This window comes from Xyrauchen texanus, chromosome 12, assembly GCF_025860055.1.
Source record: "Xyrauchen texanus isolate HMW12.3.18 chromosome 12, RBS_HiC_50CHRs, whole genome shotgun sequence".
NCBI lineage: Eukaryota > Metazoa > Chordata > Actinopteri > Cypriniformes > Catostomidae > Xyrauchen > Xyrauchen texanus.
In genome coordinates, this window is record NC_068287.1 from 38,512,259 (window position 1) to 38,528,163 (window position 15,905).

General features: G+C 38.7%; 1 protein-coding gene across 4 annotated transcripts in view; it reads left to right on the forward strand.

Annotated features, from left to right (window-relative positions):
• LOC127652607 (homeobox protein Hox-B3a-like) overlaps positions 1-15,905 on the forward strand; it is a 61,430-nt gene that overhangs the window by 5,030 nt on the left and 40,495 nt on the right. For 2 of the 4 annotated variants that reach the window (XM_052138846.1, XM_052138847.1), the window contains exon 1: positions 15,059-15,590. In XM_052138846.1, the coding sequence (XP_051994806.1) occupies positions 15,098-15,590 (493 nt within the window). In that variant the 5' untranslated portion in view covers positions 15,059-15,097. Of the gene's footprint in view, positions 1-11,859; positions 12,262-14,989; positions 15,591-15,905 lie in introns of those variants that run through there. The other 2 variants (XM_052138848.1, XM_052138844.1) reach the window with 2 other exon arrangements.

Here is a 15,905-nt window from a genome sequence, read left to right on the forward strand (position 1 = left end):
GCAGAGACCCTCGCGGAGGCTGCAATAAAACTAATTTGGACGGGGGAGCATCTCACCGTGTGAAGCTTGTGAGTATAGAGGAAACGGGGAACGCCACTTCCTCCGCCGCCATCGTTCCGGGCTAACCCATGCATTTATTTGCTGTTTTGTGATGTTTTGGTAAATATTGTCCAGAAATACTCATCCTCGCCATCCCTTGTCATCATGTGTGTATGCCTCACAAGCCCATTCCATCGTTTGAATGCAGCTGCCAACAGGAGTGATGCGACATGTCATAGCATTACACTGTGCTCCATTTATATCAATGTATATATATTTTTTGAAAAGTAGCGTGTTACTCTTCTTTTCCTTGCCGTACCTCATAACCCATCTTTCTCCCTTCCTTTGCATGTCCCTCTCTCTCACTCTCTACCGTGTTTTCAGCAACCTACTTCGCTTGATTTATAGTGATATGTGTGTCAGCGGCAGCGGCAATGGGGCTGCCATTGTGTATTTGTGAGGGTGTTGTGTTGTTTATGGCCGTCTGCACGATAAATCATTTCTCTTTGAAAATGACGACGATACGTAGGAATGAGGAAGAGATTCCCTGGATTAACGTTTAGCTCACCGGTTTTTTGATTCTGAAACGGCCGGCGTACCCCTCTCTTTTGCCATCTCCCCTCATCTTTAAGACCCCCAAGTTGATTATCGTGGACGATTTACGACAATGGATCAGCGGCTAATATTAAGGCTAAGTAGCTGCAGGGTTTGAGTTACTGTATATGCAATTACCAATTATGAGAAGATTTGTTTAAATATGGCAAAATGGGAACGCCTCACCGCCTTATAAATCTCATAAAAGTGTCCGCGCCCGCCAGGAAATTCATAGCCAGGGGTCTCATACCTGGACTGCAGCTGTTTTTCTTCATGGTGTAAAAAACTTAATTGGAGAACTTACTGAGAAGAAAGGGGTAGCCACAGCATTTGTTTATTCTTAACTAGACCATCGACAGAGCTTGAGCCCTTCAGCAAAAAGAGGGTCACGGAATACCCAATGTAAGACACAAAGAAGACTTCTTCTTTATTTTGATCTTGACCATAAACTGATGTTGCATATTTAAGAGCTTGTCTGATATATGCAGAAGACGTTCAATAGCCCTCTCATTGTTTCAAGTGCTTTTTTTTCCATAAGTAATTTTAAAAGTGTGCAAACCAAAGAATAGCACCAGAATCTGCCTCATTGGCTGGCAAGGTATTTGAGCTAACCCCCCCCTCCCCCCCCCCCCAAGGGGTGGCAAGTGAGCGGCTTTACCTGTAGTAAATCTTGTTTATGACGTGTTAATGTTATTTCGTCGAGATGGTTATTATTGTGCTGTGCACATGCGCCGCTGAAGAAACAAAGAGGTCGAATTTATTCTCTTATAAAAAAATATAAGCCTTTATTGTTTATTTTCTTCAAACAACAATAAGCACATTGTAAAACAGGCAAAAACTACAATACTGCATTGAATATAATCTTATGGTCAAAGAAAAACTGTAAAAGTGTGACTGCAAATTTTTAATTAAACAGTAGAGTAATAGGAATAATACAACAACAACATCAGTAATAATAATACCCTTACCATTGTCATTATTTGTTTTTTGTATCCCCTCCACCTGTGTAGCATAAACCTTTATGTAGCAAAATTAGAATAACTCCTTGGCTCCTATCAAATATTAATGGGCACACCCGCCTGGGCGAGCACTTTCAAAATGTATAATTCCAGCAGCGCTCCTTGATGCCGGGCGCTGTGTCAAAAACAATATCCGAGCTCATTTTGGAGGATGAGCAGGGGCCAAGAGATGGTACATTTTTTCGTGCAGGGACGTACCAGGCGCGAATCTCATATCTGATTTCATGTGATCAGTGACAGTCGAGGTTGAATAAATGATTCAAAATGCCAGTCAGTTTGGATAGACATTAAGAGCCCACATTTCTTTGCAGAAGAAATTGTTGTTTTTCTCATCTGTAGCTAGACAGTTAGGGCTATCACAAAAGTCTCATGTATGTAAACCTATATGTAGTTTATTACCATATTATATAAATTATTACTAACGTAAGGTAGAGTATACAAATCCATTGAAGTAAAAATTAATGCAAGCATTAATAAGATTTTAATTCTGGAAGAATTAAAATCGTGAAAAAAAAAAACACAACAAAAATCAAGCCGAAATAGGCACACACATAATTGTATAAATAATCATATCAGTTCACTACGTGTTTTGACAATTGTATGCATTGGATAGACCTATGTATATGGCGGGGCTTTTTAATGCTTGATAGCGTTTATCCTTGATTATGAGACAAATTCCAGTTGTTCAACACAAGGAATAGCCCCCAGCCCTTGGATAAGATGTCGGCCATATTGTACTCTTATTGCTTCCAAATGTAGACTACAAAGATTAAGAAAAGTATGAACCAAGCTGCTCATTCGCTTTTAAACTTGAAAACTTTTGTTATTTTTAATTATTTCAAGGCTAACACTACCATAATTGACAGAGTGGGCTGGGTTTAGGCTAATCCAATTTCAAAATAACATAAAAGACAAGAAAAAAGGAGACGAAGAAGAAAACAAAAAAACAAGAAACTGTTTCAATTTCAGTAAATTTCCGATCAAGGATTTACGTATGGTTTTAAAGGTATGTCAGATAAACCACCTTGTTTTCTGTTAAATACGATGTATATGTAGAAAATAAAGATATATACAATTACTGACGCTTCATAATCACAAAGCAGAGAAATCCATGTAACAGCAGACTGATCCTGAATGCCATGTCAGAATCACAGATGCCGATTATTAATGAATCAAACCATCAGTGAATCAGTTATAAACAATTGTTAAATTATCCGTCATTTGTTGTCTAGATGGGTCCCATATTAAAGCTTTAATTCTCTATGTCTTTCATTGGATTCGACAGTATAGTAGGCCAGCAGTAGCAATTGTACATATACGATTTACTTTATGTTAACGTAGGTAAGTTTACCATGTGTTCTCCCTGTCTCGTAATGCAGGAATAATTACCCATTTGGAACTAAATCAATATCAATCCCTCGCTGATTCATAACGGTCTACACAGAGTAACGATTGAACGCACATGACCGGTGAAACGCTATCCAGAGGCGACGCAGAGGATTTTCATGCATTTGAGGAGCATGGGGGAGCACGATAAGAGAATTCAGCCGGAAATGTTCGAGCCAATGTCTGCCTTTTTATACAGTGGTTAAGAATAGCACGGATACTATAATTACACCTTTAAATAGTTATAATTGAACTTCCGTCTGTGTCTGCTGTGTGTGTGAGCGTGTGCTTTCGAATACCTTTGCGTGGGCAGTGTACAACCCAGCACACAAAAGCCTCTTAGAACCAAAGCCAAGTGGAGTGGCTTAGTTTGGAGGTTTGTAATATAAGACTATGAATGCAGTCAATAGGCATTTGTGCCAAGCAATGGCAAAACAAAACCGCTATCGAGTGAAGCCAACCCTACCGTATGAACATTGAGTTCGCTTATTTTTAAAACTTAAGAAAAAAATCTCAAGTATAACTCCAATTCTGTATATTGGAATTTGGTATAGTTCTCTTAAAATAAAAATGTGAGACCATGAACGTGTTGGATGTCGACAGGAAAGAGAACAATTATCGGAATGAGGTTAACCGTATTCGCCCTTGCCGAAGCCTGCAGGTTGTAATAACCATATGGTCCATGTGTTGGCCCCGTAGCCGTGTTGTTCCCTATTGGACAAACGAACCCCGTTGGCTTCTCCACCCTGTATCCTGTCAGTCCACTGGTTCACTAGTTCACCGTGTCAATTCACCCTGCTCCGCGCAAGCAGCGAGAGGCGGAAAGACAGCTTGAGTGTAGAGGTGGAATCTATCGCCTGCTGGTGACTGTTGCTGCTGACAGTCACACGCCAAGTCTCAGAGCCCGGGGTTTGGCTTAAGGAAAAACGTTGAGCTCCGGAGTACTGGGTTGAGGACGCCTGAGAGGAGTGTGCGAACATTTGCTGTTCCCAACGCGCCTATGAACGTTCTGATCCACAAAGTAGTCAATTGCAACGTTTTAGGTAGGCATTTAAATAGACAAGAAAGCTATAGTTCGGTGTCTTCTCGCATTGAATCCCAATATAATATACATCAGTATACAACAATCCTTTCATGGCAGTCAGTCTGTTCCGTGGCATTTGTTAAGTATTCCAAAATCAAAGGCCCATTTTCGGCGGTGAGACCAGAAGGAATGCTGGATGTCAGGTAAGGTTTGCAAGCTTCGACTAATGCCGCATGCCTGGACTCTTCCTTGTGTCCCGAGCTCTTCTGCCGACAAGTCATTAATTATCCGTTGTGTGACCTGGAGTCATCCCTGGGTGTGGACGAGTTCGAAAACTTTTTTTGTTTTCAAACAAGAGGAGACATTTGCCTTCAAATTGGTAACCGATGAGAGCTAAATGTCGACTCGTTCCCAATACACCTCACTTTCATTACTCTGCAGATCTATTTTTTCATGTATTAATTTAACCACGTAAAAATATATTTCTCAAAACCTTGCGAGGCATCTTCATCAGTTTGGTAAGTGTTGAGATTTGCGTGAGAGGCCTAATAGTGAATTTTGGAAGTTAGGTGTAAAAATACGATAATTGACAGATTTATGACCGAAATAGAGGATTGCTTCCTCTAACAGCTATTAATTTCGACATGTGCTTTGTTTTACCCTATCTGCGCCACAGGTATCCGAAATGTAACACCATATGACCACTACGGCTTATTAATATTTTTCAATTTTCCTGCGTGTGAAAGGACTGGAACTGAAAGCTACAGTAGGCACAAGCTGTCTAAGCTAACAAAATTAAGAGCGGCAAATAATTAAAATGTGGCCTCAATGTGGATGGCTATATTAAACATAATGTATCCTCTGAGTTCCCCTACTCATTGGGTTTTTAAATGTGGAATGTTTAGAGTTATAAAAAAATATTTTGTCGCCTTTGAGTCATCAGGTGTTTATGAATAGTTTAAAGTCACGTTTTACTATGGCCGTGCTGCTATTTCGAAATAAACAGATGATAATTGACCATATGTAGCCTATCTACGTAAATTTGTTTGTGGTCAGAAGAACTTTATTTTTATTTGCTTCGCTCCATATTTTAAAACCACGAAAATAGCTATAAGGATACTACAAACAACGAATATATATATATATATATATATATATATATATATATATATATATATATATATATATATATATATATATATATATATATATATATATATATATATATATATATATATATATATATATATCATGCATCCTAAAAACTAGGCACTTTTGTAAACTATGTAGTTAAGGGTGAAATTTGTCATTACATCACCTTGTATGAGGAAATAATATAATTAAATATAAAGGAACGTTCTCACTAAAAGTTAAAGCAAATGTTTAGACACAAATGTTTTTACACCTGGCGAGTAAAAACAACATTGTCACTTGGAGACACGAGCAACAAATGTTAAAGGTACAAGCTCAGAAAAACAAACCTCTTAGTAGATTTGCGCACTCGGACACATTTGGAAGAATCACTACTCTTATTAGCCTAATATATCTGAATTTGTTGTTGCCTTGATCATCATTAGAGCAGAAAAGAGAGAAATAGTGGATCAGTGGTTTCCATAGACTAGCGTACAGGTCTGAATAAAACCACAAAACTTTAAGTGGCTATAATTTAATTGATTTGATCATAAATCACACACAATAACAAGAGGACAAGATGGCAGCTTAGAGAACAGTGAGACAGCGATTTACAGTACAGTGGGAACTTTCAAATACAACAATATATATATATATATATATATATATATATATATATATATATATATATATATATATATATATATATATATATATATATATATATATATATTAGACGCAGACCAATTTACTGCTGTCATAATTATAAGAGTCAATTAGTTGCATAGGCTTCCAATAGCTGTAATGTAGTGTGGTCTTAGATAAATTTAATAAAGCACATCTTTAAACAGTGACCAAATTCCACCTAATCACTCAGGAACTTATTTGACTTCTATCCATTACTCTTTAGATTATCAGATTCAACTGCCTCTAACAGGGTGCAGTTGTATTTTCCCTGCTCATTTGTCAGATTCGTGAGGTTGGCAGTTTTGGGGACCCTGGGGGCATGGGCCTTGTTTGACCCAAAGACCCTGGATCTTTCTCAGTCAGTGTCTTCATTCAAAACAAGTTAAATATTATCCACCATGAGCACAGATGGTCCTTAAAAATTAACTTTGTTTTTAAAACGCTGAAGGTTTCACTTTTTATATGAGATCTTTTTCATGTGCACTATTTGAGCATGGAGCTTTATGGGGCGTTGAGCACAAATGCAGAATCGTCAACATTATTTCGTATAGCTAGCCGTAACAGTAAGTCTATTTGGACAATATTTTGAGGAATTGTCTGATCACCTTTATCAAGTCAAAGCAAAGGCAAATCAGATTATGCGTGGTTACGGAATTTAAAGTTCACATGCACAAAGGAAACGTCCTTGCCTCACAATACATTTTAAATAATTAGCATGTAAGAGAACATTGTTGTTGTGTGTGCATCGTACACAGGTTAGTAAAACGAATGAGGCATTTGCGATCCAGGAATCTTTAGTTGAAGCTATATGCGTGGGTGTCAAACCAAGCCCCCTGCCCATTCAGTCTGCTTTTGAGAGCAGAAACCCCCTTTTATCGCTCAAAGATTGGCCACAGAAGGCCTGGCAAATCCAGCGGCCTCACATTGAAGTTTGTAGTGTTGAAAGTCGCATGTCATCCGCCAGAATGCAAGAGAAAAGAAGACATATCTAGCCGCTCCCAGCTTAAAACAGCCTCCTCTCTCGGCATTTTGGTATTCTAAGCGTTCGAGCTCATTTCATTTCAAAGCTTTGGAATCCAACGAACGGACTTGATGAAAGAGCACAGTTTCTGTGATGGGGAGGCGATATCAATCTTTTTATTTGGTGACAGTCAAGTCAAGAATTGCCGTCAATTTTGGACTATAACAGAATATGCATATAGTGTTTTTTGTGGATTTGTTAGACTAGAATAAAAGACGTGTTTCGTTTTAAAAACATTTGACGCATGCGTGTCAGGTGAGTGAAGAATTGAGGGCTCTTATGGTATCGCCCAGTCTTCTAACTTGCCTGTTCACAATAACCCGGTAATTACACAACAAATGGGGTGATGTCTGCTTTCCGCTGACTTCTCAAGGTGCCATACAGTTTTTTTGAGAGCCTGTGGACATTACAGGATTGGGGATTAATACATAAATACAAGACATTAGAAAGGACAAAGTACTTCTGATTGATCATTAATCTGGTGAGTTATCGCACCTCCACTGAAAGGTCAAGCTGCAAACCCAGTGCCAATCTGTCAAAGACACACCGCGCGCATCTTGTATCATCTCCCATGCTCTTATGTACGTGTTGCATTCAGATGTTTGAATCTGACTCACTGTGAGTGATTTTTGAGGTTGAAGAGCTGTATTTCATGTTGTACGACCATATAGTTGAGGGGTGATGGAATATCGGAGCGAGGAGGAGGGGGTGGGAAAACTTGATTATAAAGTTGGAAATGTTACTAAGTAACCTTCAGATTTGAGTGTAAATGTGCTCACAGTGTGAACTATGAAATGTTAGAATAGCTTAATTCAAATTCTCAGTCTGAAAAACGAACACAGTTTTCCAGTGCCTGTGCACCCACTTAATATGCATTTATATAAATGATGCAAGAGCCCTTTGTTGCAAAGCCCGCAATAATGAACGCATGTGAATCCGGTTGTTGTTTCCTTTCGACCTTTCCATAGCCTCAACAATAATTACACCACATTGCTTTCCATGCAGTAGAAGTAAGGCTGGTTCTGGTTCGGCTTAGTCCTTGCTCTCTGGTTGCTTTCTCTCCCATTTTCCTCACTAAAATTGGCTCATCAGCTCTTCTGGCTGGGAGCTGCCTCCTCCCTTTGTTCTGAGAGCAGCAGCGTTCCTGCTTGCTGGGGCACGAGCACCCTTCACTTTATAGGTAACTTTAGGTTAGTCCAGCAAGGCTGCGGGTCGCTGGCGTGTTACCGGGGACAAAAATCAACCAAAAACAACCCGGACAGCGGTTGAAACGGGCCCGGGTGCTGGGAATGGAATCGAGCCAACTGCGTGCGTAAGTGCGGGGATGCAATAAATAACTTTATAGCGCTGTAGGCCGCAGAGTCGGGGAGGTCGGGGGAATCCTCATTTTGATTTATGTGTTTGGTGTAGCTGTCACGAGCCGGCGAACGAAACCGTCCAACGTTTTTATTCCACTTTTAATAAGCGCATTATGCAGTCCAGCAAGGCCATTTCATTCCATTTCTGTTCAAGCCCTCGCCTACTGTATATATCCATTTTCGGTCCTCCCGGACTCCAGTTTGGATTAAGGGTTGTGCTTATCAAGTTTATGTTCGGATTTTGTACCAGAATGGTGGGGCTTGTGCTTCATTGCTTTCTCAGTGGTCGCCATACCTTGTCGCATGTTAATATTTTTGTTTTGCAATTTGTCTTAAGTTGTTGTATTTGTTCGTTTCTATTGATAGAATAATAATAATTATTGTAATTAAAATAAAATGCATTATTATTATAATGATTATTATTACTTATATTGTATATAACAATAACACACCTAATACTGAAATAGGCCATTCTTTATCACAAGGCCAAGGGAACTTATGTTGCTATAACACGTTTTACTGAAGAAATAGACCATTTAATTACTTGACCGTCAGGATCATGGTTTTATTCGTCTATTCTTTTTTCTTCTTTTCAGATGCTTCATATTTGAAATAAGATGCGCATTTATGGTTTTGAGAATTATTTTAATATATTTAAACATATATAAAAATATATGTTTAAATATCCATCTCTTAGTAAACCCTTCAGGCCGATGTTTCTCTTCTAAACGATTATAAATATAATGCTTAATTCAATATATGTTACAAAAATCAATAGAAGTAAGGGACTTTGGGATACAGCGTAAATATTTGTTCTTGGGGTCGAATGTCTCTCTGTACTCCTGAACATAATTTAAGGTTATCATGTCGGTCAACAGTGACCAACCATCAAATTGTCTTCGTGGTCAATTTCAATGAGGTCTGATGCTCTCTATTGGATTTTTGGCGACCCCGATTTGATTGTATCTCTCCCCCTTTCTGTTCTTCTAGTTACAGTTCCTTCCCGTTATTAAGAAGCTGAATCCTTGCATAAAATTAAAAAGTGATAAAGGACGAAATCTCGGTAAGTTACTCAATCTTTTTTCTTTTCTTTTTTAACTGTAACGTGTGACCGTGATTTACCCTCTGGTAATGTGTTAAAGGAAGAGACTGTATATTTCCGTTCTGTCTCGATTTTTTTAACGTTTGTATTATTATTATAAATGTATATTTTTACTGATTCAAAAAGAGCTTTGCAAATCCACATGCTATATTTGAAATATGTTATAATTACAAAGTCATTGCATTTATGTATTTTCTTTTATTATACAAAAAAAAAAAAGCATTTTAATGTCATGTCATTCAGTTTCAATATCATGCATGTTTGATTGTAAATAATGAATCATATGCATACTGTGGGAACAATCTCACACAATTCTACAGGCCCCAGTGTTGTAAATGTTTATGTCTGTGAAATCTGCATTGCAATGACAAAATAGTATGGGACTGGAATGGTATTTGAGAAATCGTGTGACACCTTAATAATGGGATTGCAAACGGTGACTCGGTTAGACTCCTACGTTAGAATAACACTCACAACATGTTTTCTTCATGTAAGTAAACATAAAACAACAAAAACAACAGCTCGTTAAATGTTTTGCCAAAAGGCTACTTGGGGCTATTTGTTTGTTATTTTTCAAAATACTACATTCATCTTGTTTATAGAAACCCATACCTTATACATCCCCTCTCTTTTTCAAAAATGTCCAATACCTCTAATTATTTTGGATTTTATTGCAGCCTGTAAAACTGACTAAACATCCAGACTGTAAAAAGGATCATAAATCTTTTTTAAATATTGCCATTTTTAAGTATAAATAATGCAAAACAAACAAAAATCAGTATACTCGATATGGCACGTACAAAATACAGTCTGTATTGTGCAATTTACAATTGTAATATTTCTTTAATTTCCTTGTTCCACAAACATGAATAGACAGTTCCTTTCAAACGAACTCATTGTTCATTTTAATTTCAAAACCAAGGTCCAAGAGGATCCGCTTGAGCCAGGACAGTGTGTCCGGAAGTTTTTTTTTTTTTTTTTCTTGCTCTCGAGAGGTACATCCATTGAAATAAAGCGGCGAGGTTGTGGTTGTATTTTTTGTATTCCACAGGAAAAGAGGGAACTATTAACATCCATAACTGCGCGTTTCAATATGCCCTCCTTAAATTAAAAAGCAACACGATTCCCAGTCCATGAAAACCGCCATGTCTTTATCCGAACAGTAAAATTCAACACTGTTATATAATCTCAGAAATAATGCTTACATCACAGCTGAAAGATGGCAAAATAGAACGGCACAAATTGTGTTTTCGATATTTCGTTGCTTCAGCCCACGTGTTAGTTAATTATTGCCCTTTTAAGTGGCTCCCCATTGGATCCGTTTAGCAAAGGTTGCAAATAAGGAACAATACCGTTTAGTAAAAAGTTGCAGACACCTACATTTTTGCCTTGTGCTTTCCTCCCACACCGTTTGTGATGCTCTCTATTCAAGCACCAAGAAGAAATGCATCTTTTTAAAGTTGCCTGTTTACAGCTGCTTGTGTATGGTGGAAGTCATAAATCTTACGTAGCCATAAACGACGGGGGTAGTGTCCTGAATAATAAAAATAGAGAGAGAGAGAGAGAGAGAGAGAGAGAGAGAAGGAGTAAGAGAAAGTGAGAAAGAGGAAGACGTGATGTTTGGCTCCAAGAGAGAGAAAGACCAGTATCTCTTGGACACGGTTTCTTTTTTTTTTTTTGGTTTTCCATTTTGGTCTCACGTTGATTTTCTTCCTTGTTGTCTTCTTGCGTTTTTCTTTCATGCATTTCTCCTGTGTGACAGAGTCCAATATAGCCTACAGTGAAAACAAAACTTGCTCGTGTATTTTTTAAAGAAATGTGTTCTCGCCATCATTGCTTGTCGCAGGACTTGTGTGACCAGAACTCTGCTGAGCATATAAATATAAAATATATTTCCTTTTTGGTGATTAGTTTTCACACCCTCCCTCAGGTTTCAAGTCCGCCTGTTGTCTGTTCTCTTGTTCATACACCCCCACCACAGTGGCTTTTATTTTTTGCACATATGACATTAAACTAGTTGGGTGTGTTGGCAAGTATGCGAATAAATATTCACAATACAGATAGAATGTTGTTTCTGCCTCAAGCCAGAAGCAAGCCGGCACTAAGAACGTATTTCCTGGTAATCTAATATTCACCGGTAGAGTAGGAGAGGGGAGAAATAAATGGGTCTTCCATACTATAGTTGCCTATAAAACAATGTTACCAGAGCCTAACACTTAAACCACACAAGTGAATCAGATTCTAGAAAGAGAGAAAAAAAACTATAATCTTCCGCCATAGACCTTTATCTTGTCCCCAGCGCCTGCAATTAGCATAAGTTTTCGCTGGTGACGCTGTTTGATGGGGATTAACGCTTGCGACTCTCACATCCAACCAGCTCCGTTATTTCCAATAGCTGGAAAGGCCTGGTGTTGACTATATACAATAACCCAGCTAAAGACGAACAAATAATACAAGCAAACCCTGGGCCCCGACATGAGACGGGGAGATGCTACGGCGAGTCGGGAGCCCACCTCGGATTATGATGCTCAAATTTGCTCCGTGAGGAAGAGGCGAGGGAAGATTGAAGGCGAAATCTGAGGCCATTGTTATCTGCGAGCAGGGCGTACCAGTCGACAGTGCGGCCAGAAGCAGCGCTGCCTGTCCATTTACAGCCCCCCTCGCATACCTCAGATCTTTCATGCTAGACCGTCTCCCCCTTTCGCGAAACGAGGGGAATCGTCCAGCAGCGCCCGCACTCTGGCGCGGGGGCAGCCGTGCTCGAGATACCCGGTGTATGACGCGCGCAGTCTATCCGGAATACCGAAACTGGTATGAGCTTTGGGCTTTTTTATTGATTGCAGCGTGGCCGAATGTGGAAAATATGATGCCTGCCCGTGCGTCTTTCGTCAGAGGCTAAGGTAAGCTGGTCTGAAATAGGCTATCAGTTTGTGAATGGCGGAATGTGTGTCCTAGTGATTTATGACCGTATGACTCCAAACGCGGTTCAATAAGAGTTCACAATGGTTTAAGCTTCCATCGAAGCTGGAGCTTTCTTTTCCTACCTCTGGATATATGCACCATAAATTCTGTTATCTAGTCTCATTTTGGCTTTGTTACGTAACAAAGGAAATAATTTTTGCGGGGTGTTTGTTTTCATATAGCCTATGCTTTGATTGGAAAGTATGCATTTATTTTCAAGACTGAGGTGATGTTTTTTACGTGATTAAATTAATACCATGTTTAAATATCAATATGAAACATACAAATTATTTTTAACGATTCGCCAAATGTTTTCGATTGCTACCGAGGTGTATTTTGATTTGATATTGAATTCGCACGTTCAAGGCCTATTCTCTCCTAATACAAAGACAGTGTGGGTGTCTCTAATGGAAACGTTTATTTACCGTTTTCATCTGTTAAATTTTGTTAAATTATATGCAATCAAAGTTATGCCAGCTAGCATTTAAACATTTACAGATATACGTGGTAACTTATTTTCAATAGCTAAGGGGCGCACTGTTCTGTCTGTTGTTTTTGTTGACGTTTGGGTTGGTCCCCCTACTACGTCCGCTTTCGACTCCATAATTGTATTAGAGTTGAATTTAAAGAAAAGTTGGTTATTGCGTTACCGTAACAAGAGGGCCAAGACATTACGTGTTCCATTTAATGTAACTGCGATATGATTTCATATATATTATGCCCGTTTTTATATCCCCCTCTTCCTCTCCCCATTCTCTTCCCTGAACAATTCCTTAGAGTAAATGATTAGGATTCCGGCCGTCCTCTTCGAAGATAAATGACCGACATTTGTGACGTGTTGATAGTTGATGTCCAAAAGCTGTAGCTCACATTCACGCTTTAAATATCAGAAACGCAGACTTCGTTATAGTCTTTACAGATTTATATTTAAATAACAAAATATTAGTCTGGGCATTTAGGAAATATCCATTTATGCACGAAAATACACTAAAAGCAATTATTATCTTTATCTGTCAAGATAAATTCACTATAGTCAATAGACAATTTTAACAAAGGATATTTTTCCCCTTTATTTATGAGTTAGCTTATGCAATAATTTATCATCTGAGCATTAGAGCTCAGATGATCTTATATTAGATGTTGGCCCAAGATTTAATTTAGGCATGTTTATGTCAACTCCTATTCACATTTTTGCCTTTTGTTTTATGAGACTACTATAATTTCAGGAAGATTAAAAAAAAAATTGTAGACCACGTTTGCCATTTTGTGGAACACTTTATTTTTTTATATACTGTAAACACGATGATATAAACGATTTCTTCTTTTTCCTCTCTCTTTTAATTCTTTATCAATTTGATAGGTCATTTTGGTTTTTGATTTTCTCAACGGAGGTAAACAAACACAATGGCATAAAACGCAATCCAAGATATTGTCAAACTAGTCTTCGATTAAACACGATATACTTTCGCCTGCATCTGTCATGTATATGTAGCAAACGAAATCTGGTACGGCAGTTAAACACTACTTTGGTTGTTCCTGCAATTGTAGTGCATTTATGTATCATTTAAATGTAACCTAATTGTAACTATACACATAATTATTTTAAAATTCCCAGTTGAAATACATGATTTGTAGCGACTGGAGGAAGGACATAAAATCATGTCGAAAGATTATTTTCGCCCTCTGTGAATTGAACTTGCAAGTATCTAGACAAATGATAGCTATAGAAAAAAGCTCTCCAAAAACATCTTTAGCATCTCCCTCCTCTTTTTAATAACATTTACTACCCAGGCGAGTGGGAATAAATGCCAGGTGCTTGTAAGTGTTTGAGTGATCGTTTTCGCCCAGTCCTCTCAGCAGCCTCAGCGCCAGGCTGCTATGTCTTGAGTTTTTTCCAGGGCTGATTATGTCCATTTCGGTCTAGCGACCATTATAAATAACACCAACCGATGCTTCCGGGGAACCCTTACTTTCAGCTTTCAGAGAGGACAGCAGCAAAGTTCAAGGCACAATGCCGGTTTTTCAGGTTTTTAATGTTGCCCAAATACGTTTGTTTGTAACTGGAGAAAGCCCTCTGGATGGCCTCTGTGTCGGAGGCAAAAACACTGACATGTCCGCAAAACATCACAGTCTTTGTTGTCCATGTTTCTGTTTCATTTTTAGTAACTCTTTGTTGTCAAGGATTTGCTTATTTCACCAGATCTTTTTTTTTTTTTTTTTTTTTCAATTTTGTTATAGATTATTTTCATTGCACATAAATATGAATACAACTTTAAATAAATAATAATATTTGTTTTAATCTTTATTTTTAAAACAAGAGTAATGATAACTTTGAACATTCATTTATTGATTGATTTACATTCTGTGAAGGAATAATGACAAAGAAAAAAACAAAGGTTTGGAGAGAGAGAAAATAATACATTAGTAAAAATTCAATAACAATAAAATGCAAATGAAAAAACAATGATTTGATAAAACATAGTGCTGGACTGTATGAATTGTTTGTTATTATGTGTGAAAGAGAGAAACAGAGAGGGGGAAAGAGAGAGAGAGAGCATCTGCAGACTGTGTTGTGGGAACGTGCTATTCATGTCATGGTGTCTTTCAGTGCAGTAAGATGGATTTACCTCGCACCCTTCTTATTATGTGCCTCTTATAACCTTTTAGGTCAGCATCCAAGGGGCCATTGGAAAGAGACCGTCACGTGACATCTTGTGCCAATGTTCTTCCAGAAGGTCGTCAGGACCCTGGTAGCCAGTAACTCGACTTTTGGAAATGCAGAAAACGACCTACTACGACAACTCAACACTTTTTGGAGGTTATTCGTACCAGGGTGCAAACGGTTTTGGCTATGATGCCCCGGCACCAGCCTTCCAGAGCTCAGCACATCTTGAGGGTGACTACCAAAGCTCTGCATGCTCCCTACAGTCGCTCGGCACCAGTGCACCCCCACAGCCTCAGCATGGCAAGACGAAAGAGCTTAACGGCAGCTGCATGCGGCCCAGCCTGCCACCTGAACACAACCCACCCCCCCAGGTTTCCCCACCTCAGAACCCTATAAATGTTGCTGCATCTAATGCCACCCAGCAGCCAGGTGGTAGCAGCAATGGTGGTGGGGCTGGCAGTGGGGGAACAGCCAAACCGTCATCCAAGTCATCCTCTCTAGCCCCAAACCCAGCCCTCACCAAGCAAATCTTTCCTTGGATGAAGGAGTCACGTCAGAACACCAAGCAAAAAAACAGCTCCCCCAGTGCAAGCTCTGTTAACGGTGTGTTTGCCAAACCCTCTTCTCTTCTCTTCTCTTCTCTTCTCTTCTCTTCTCTTCTCTTCTCTTCTCTTCTCTTCTCTTCTCTTCTCTTCTCTTCTCTTCTCTTGCTGCCCTGCTTAACTGAGACAAATGTTGCCCAACACTCATTAACTTGAAATTATATTTTTGATTGGATATTTCACAGAGGATAGACGAGTCAATTTCAATGTATTGTACAGTTAAAAAACGTTTCACAATAGTTATGATAACATCATTATACATCCTGAATGTTTCAAACCATCATAGAGGCAGAAGATAAGAGTAAACACAGATTAA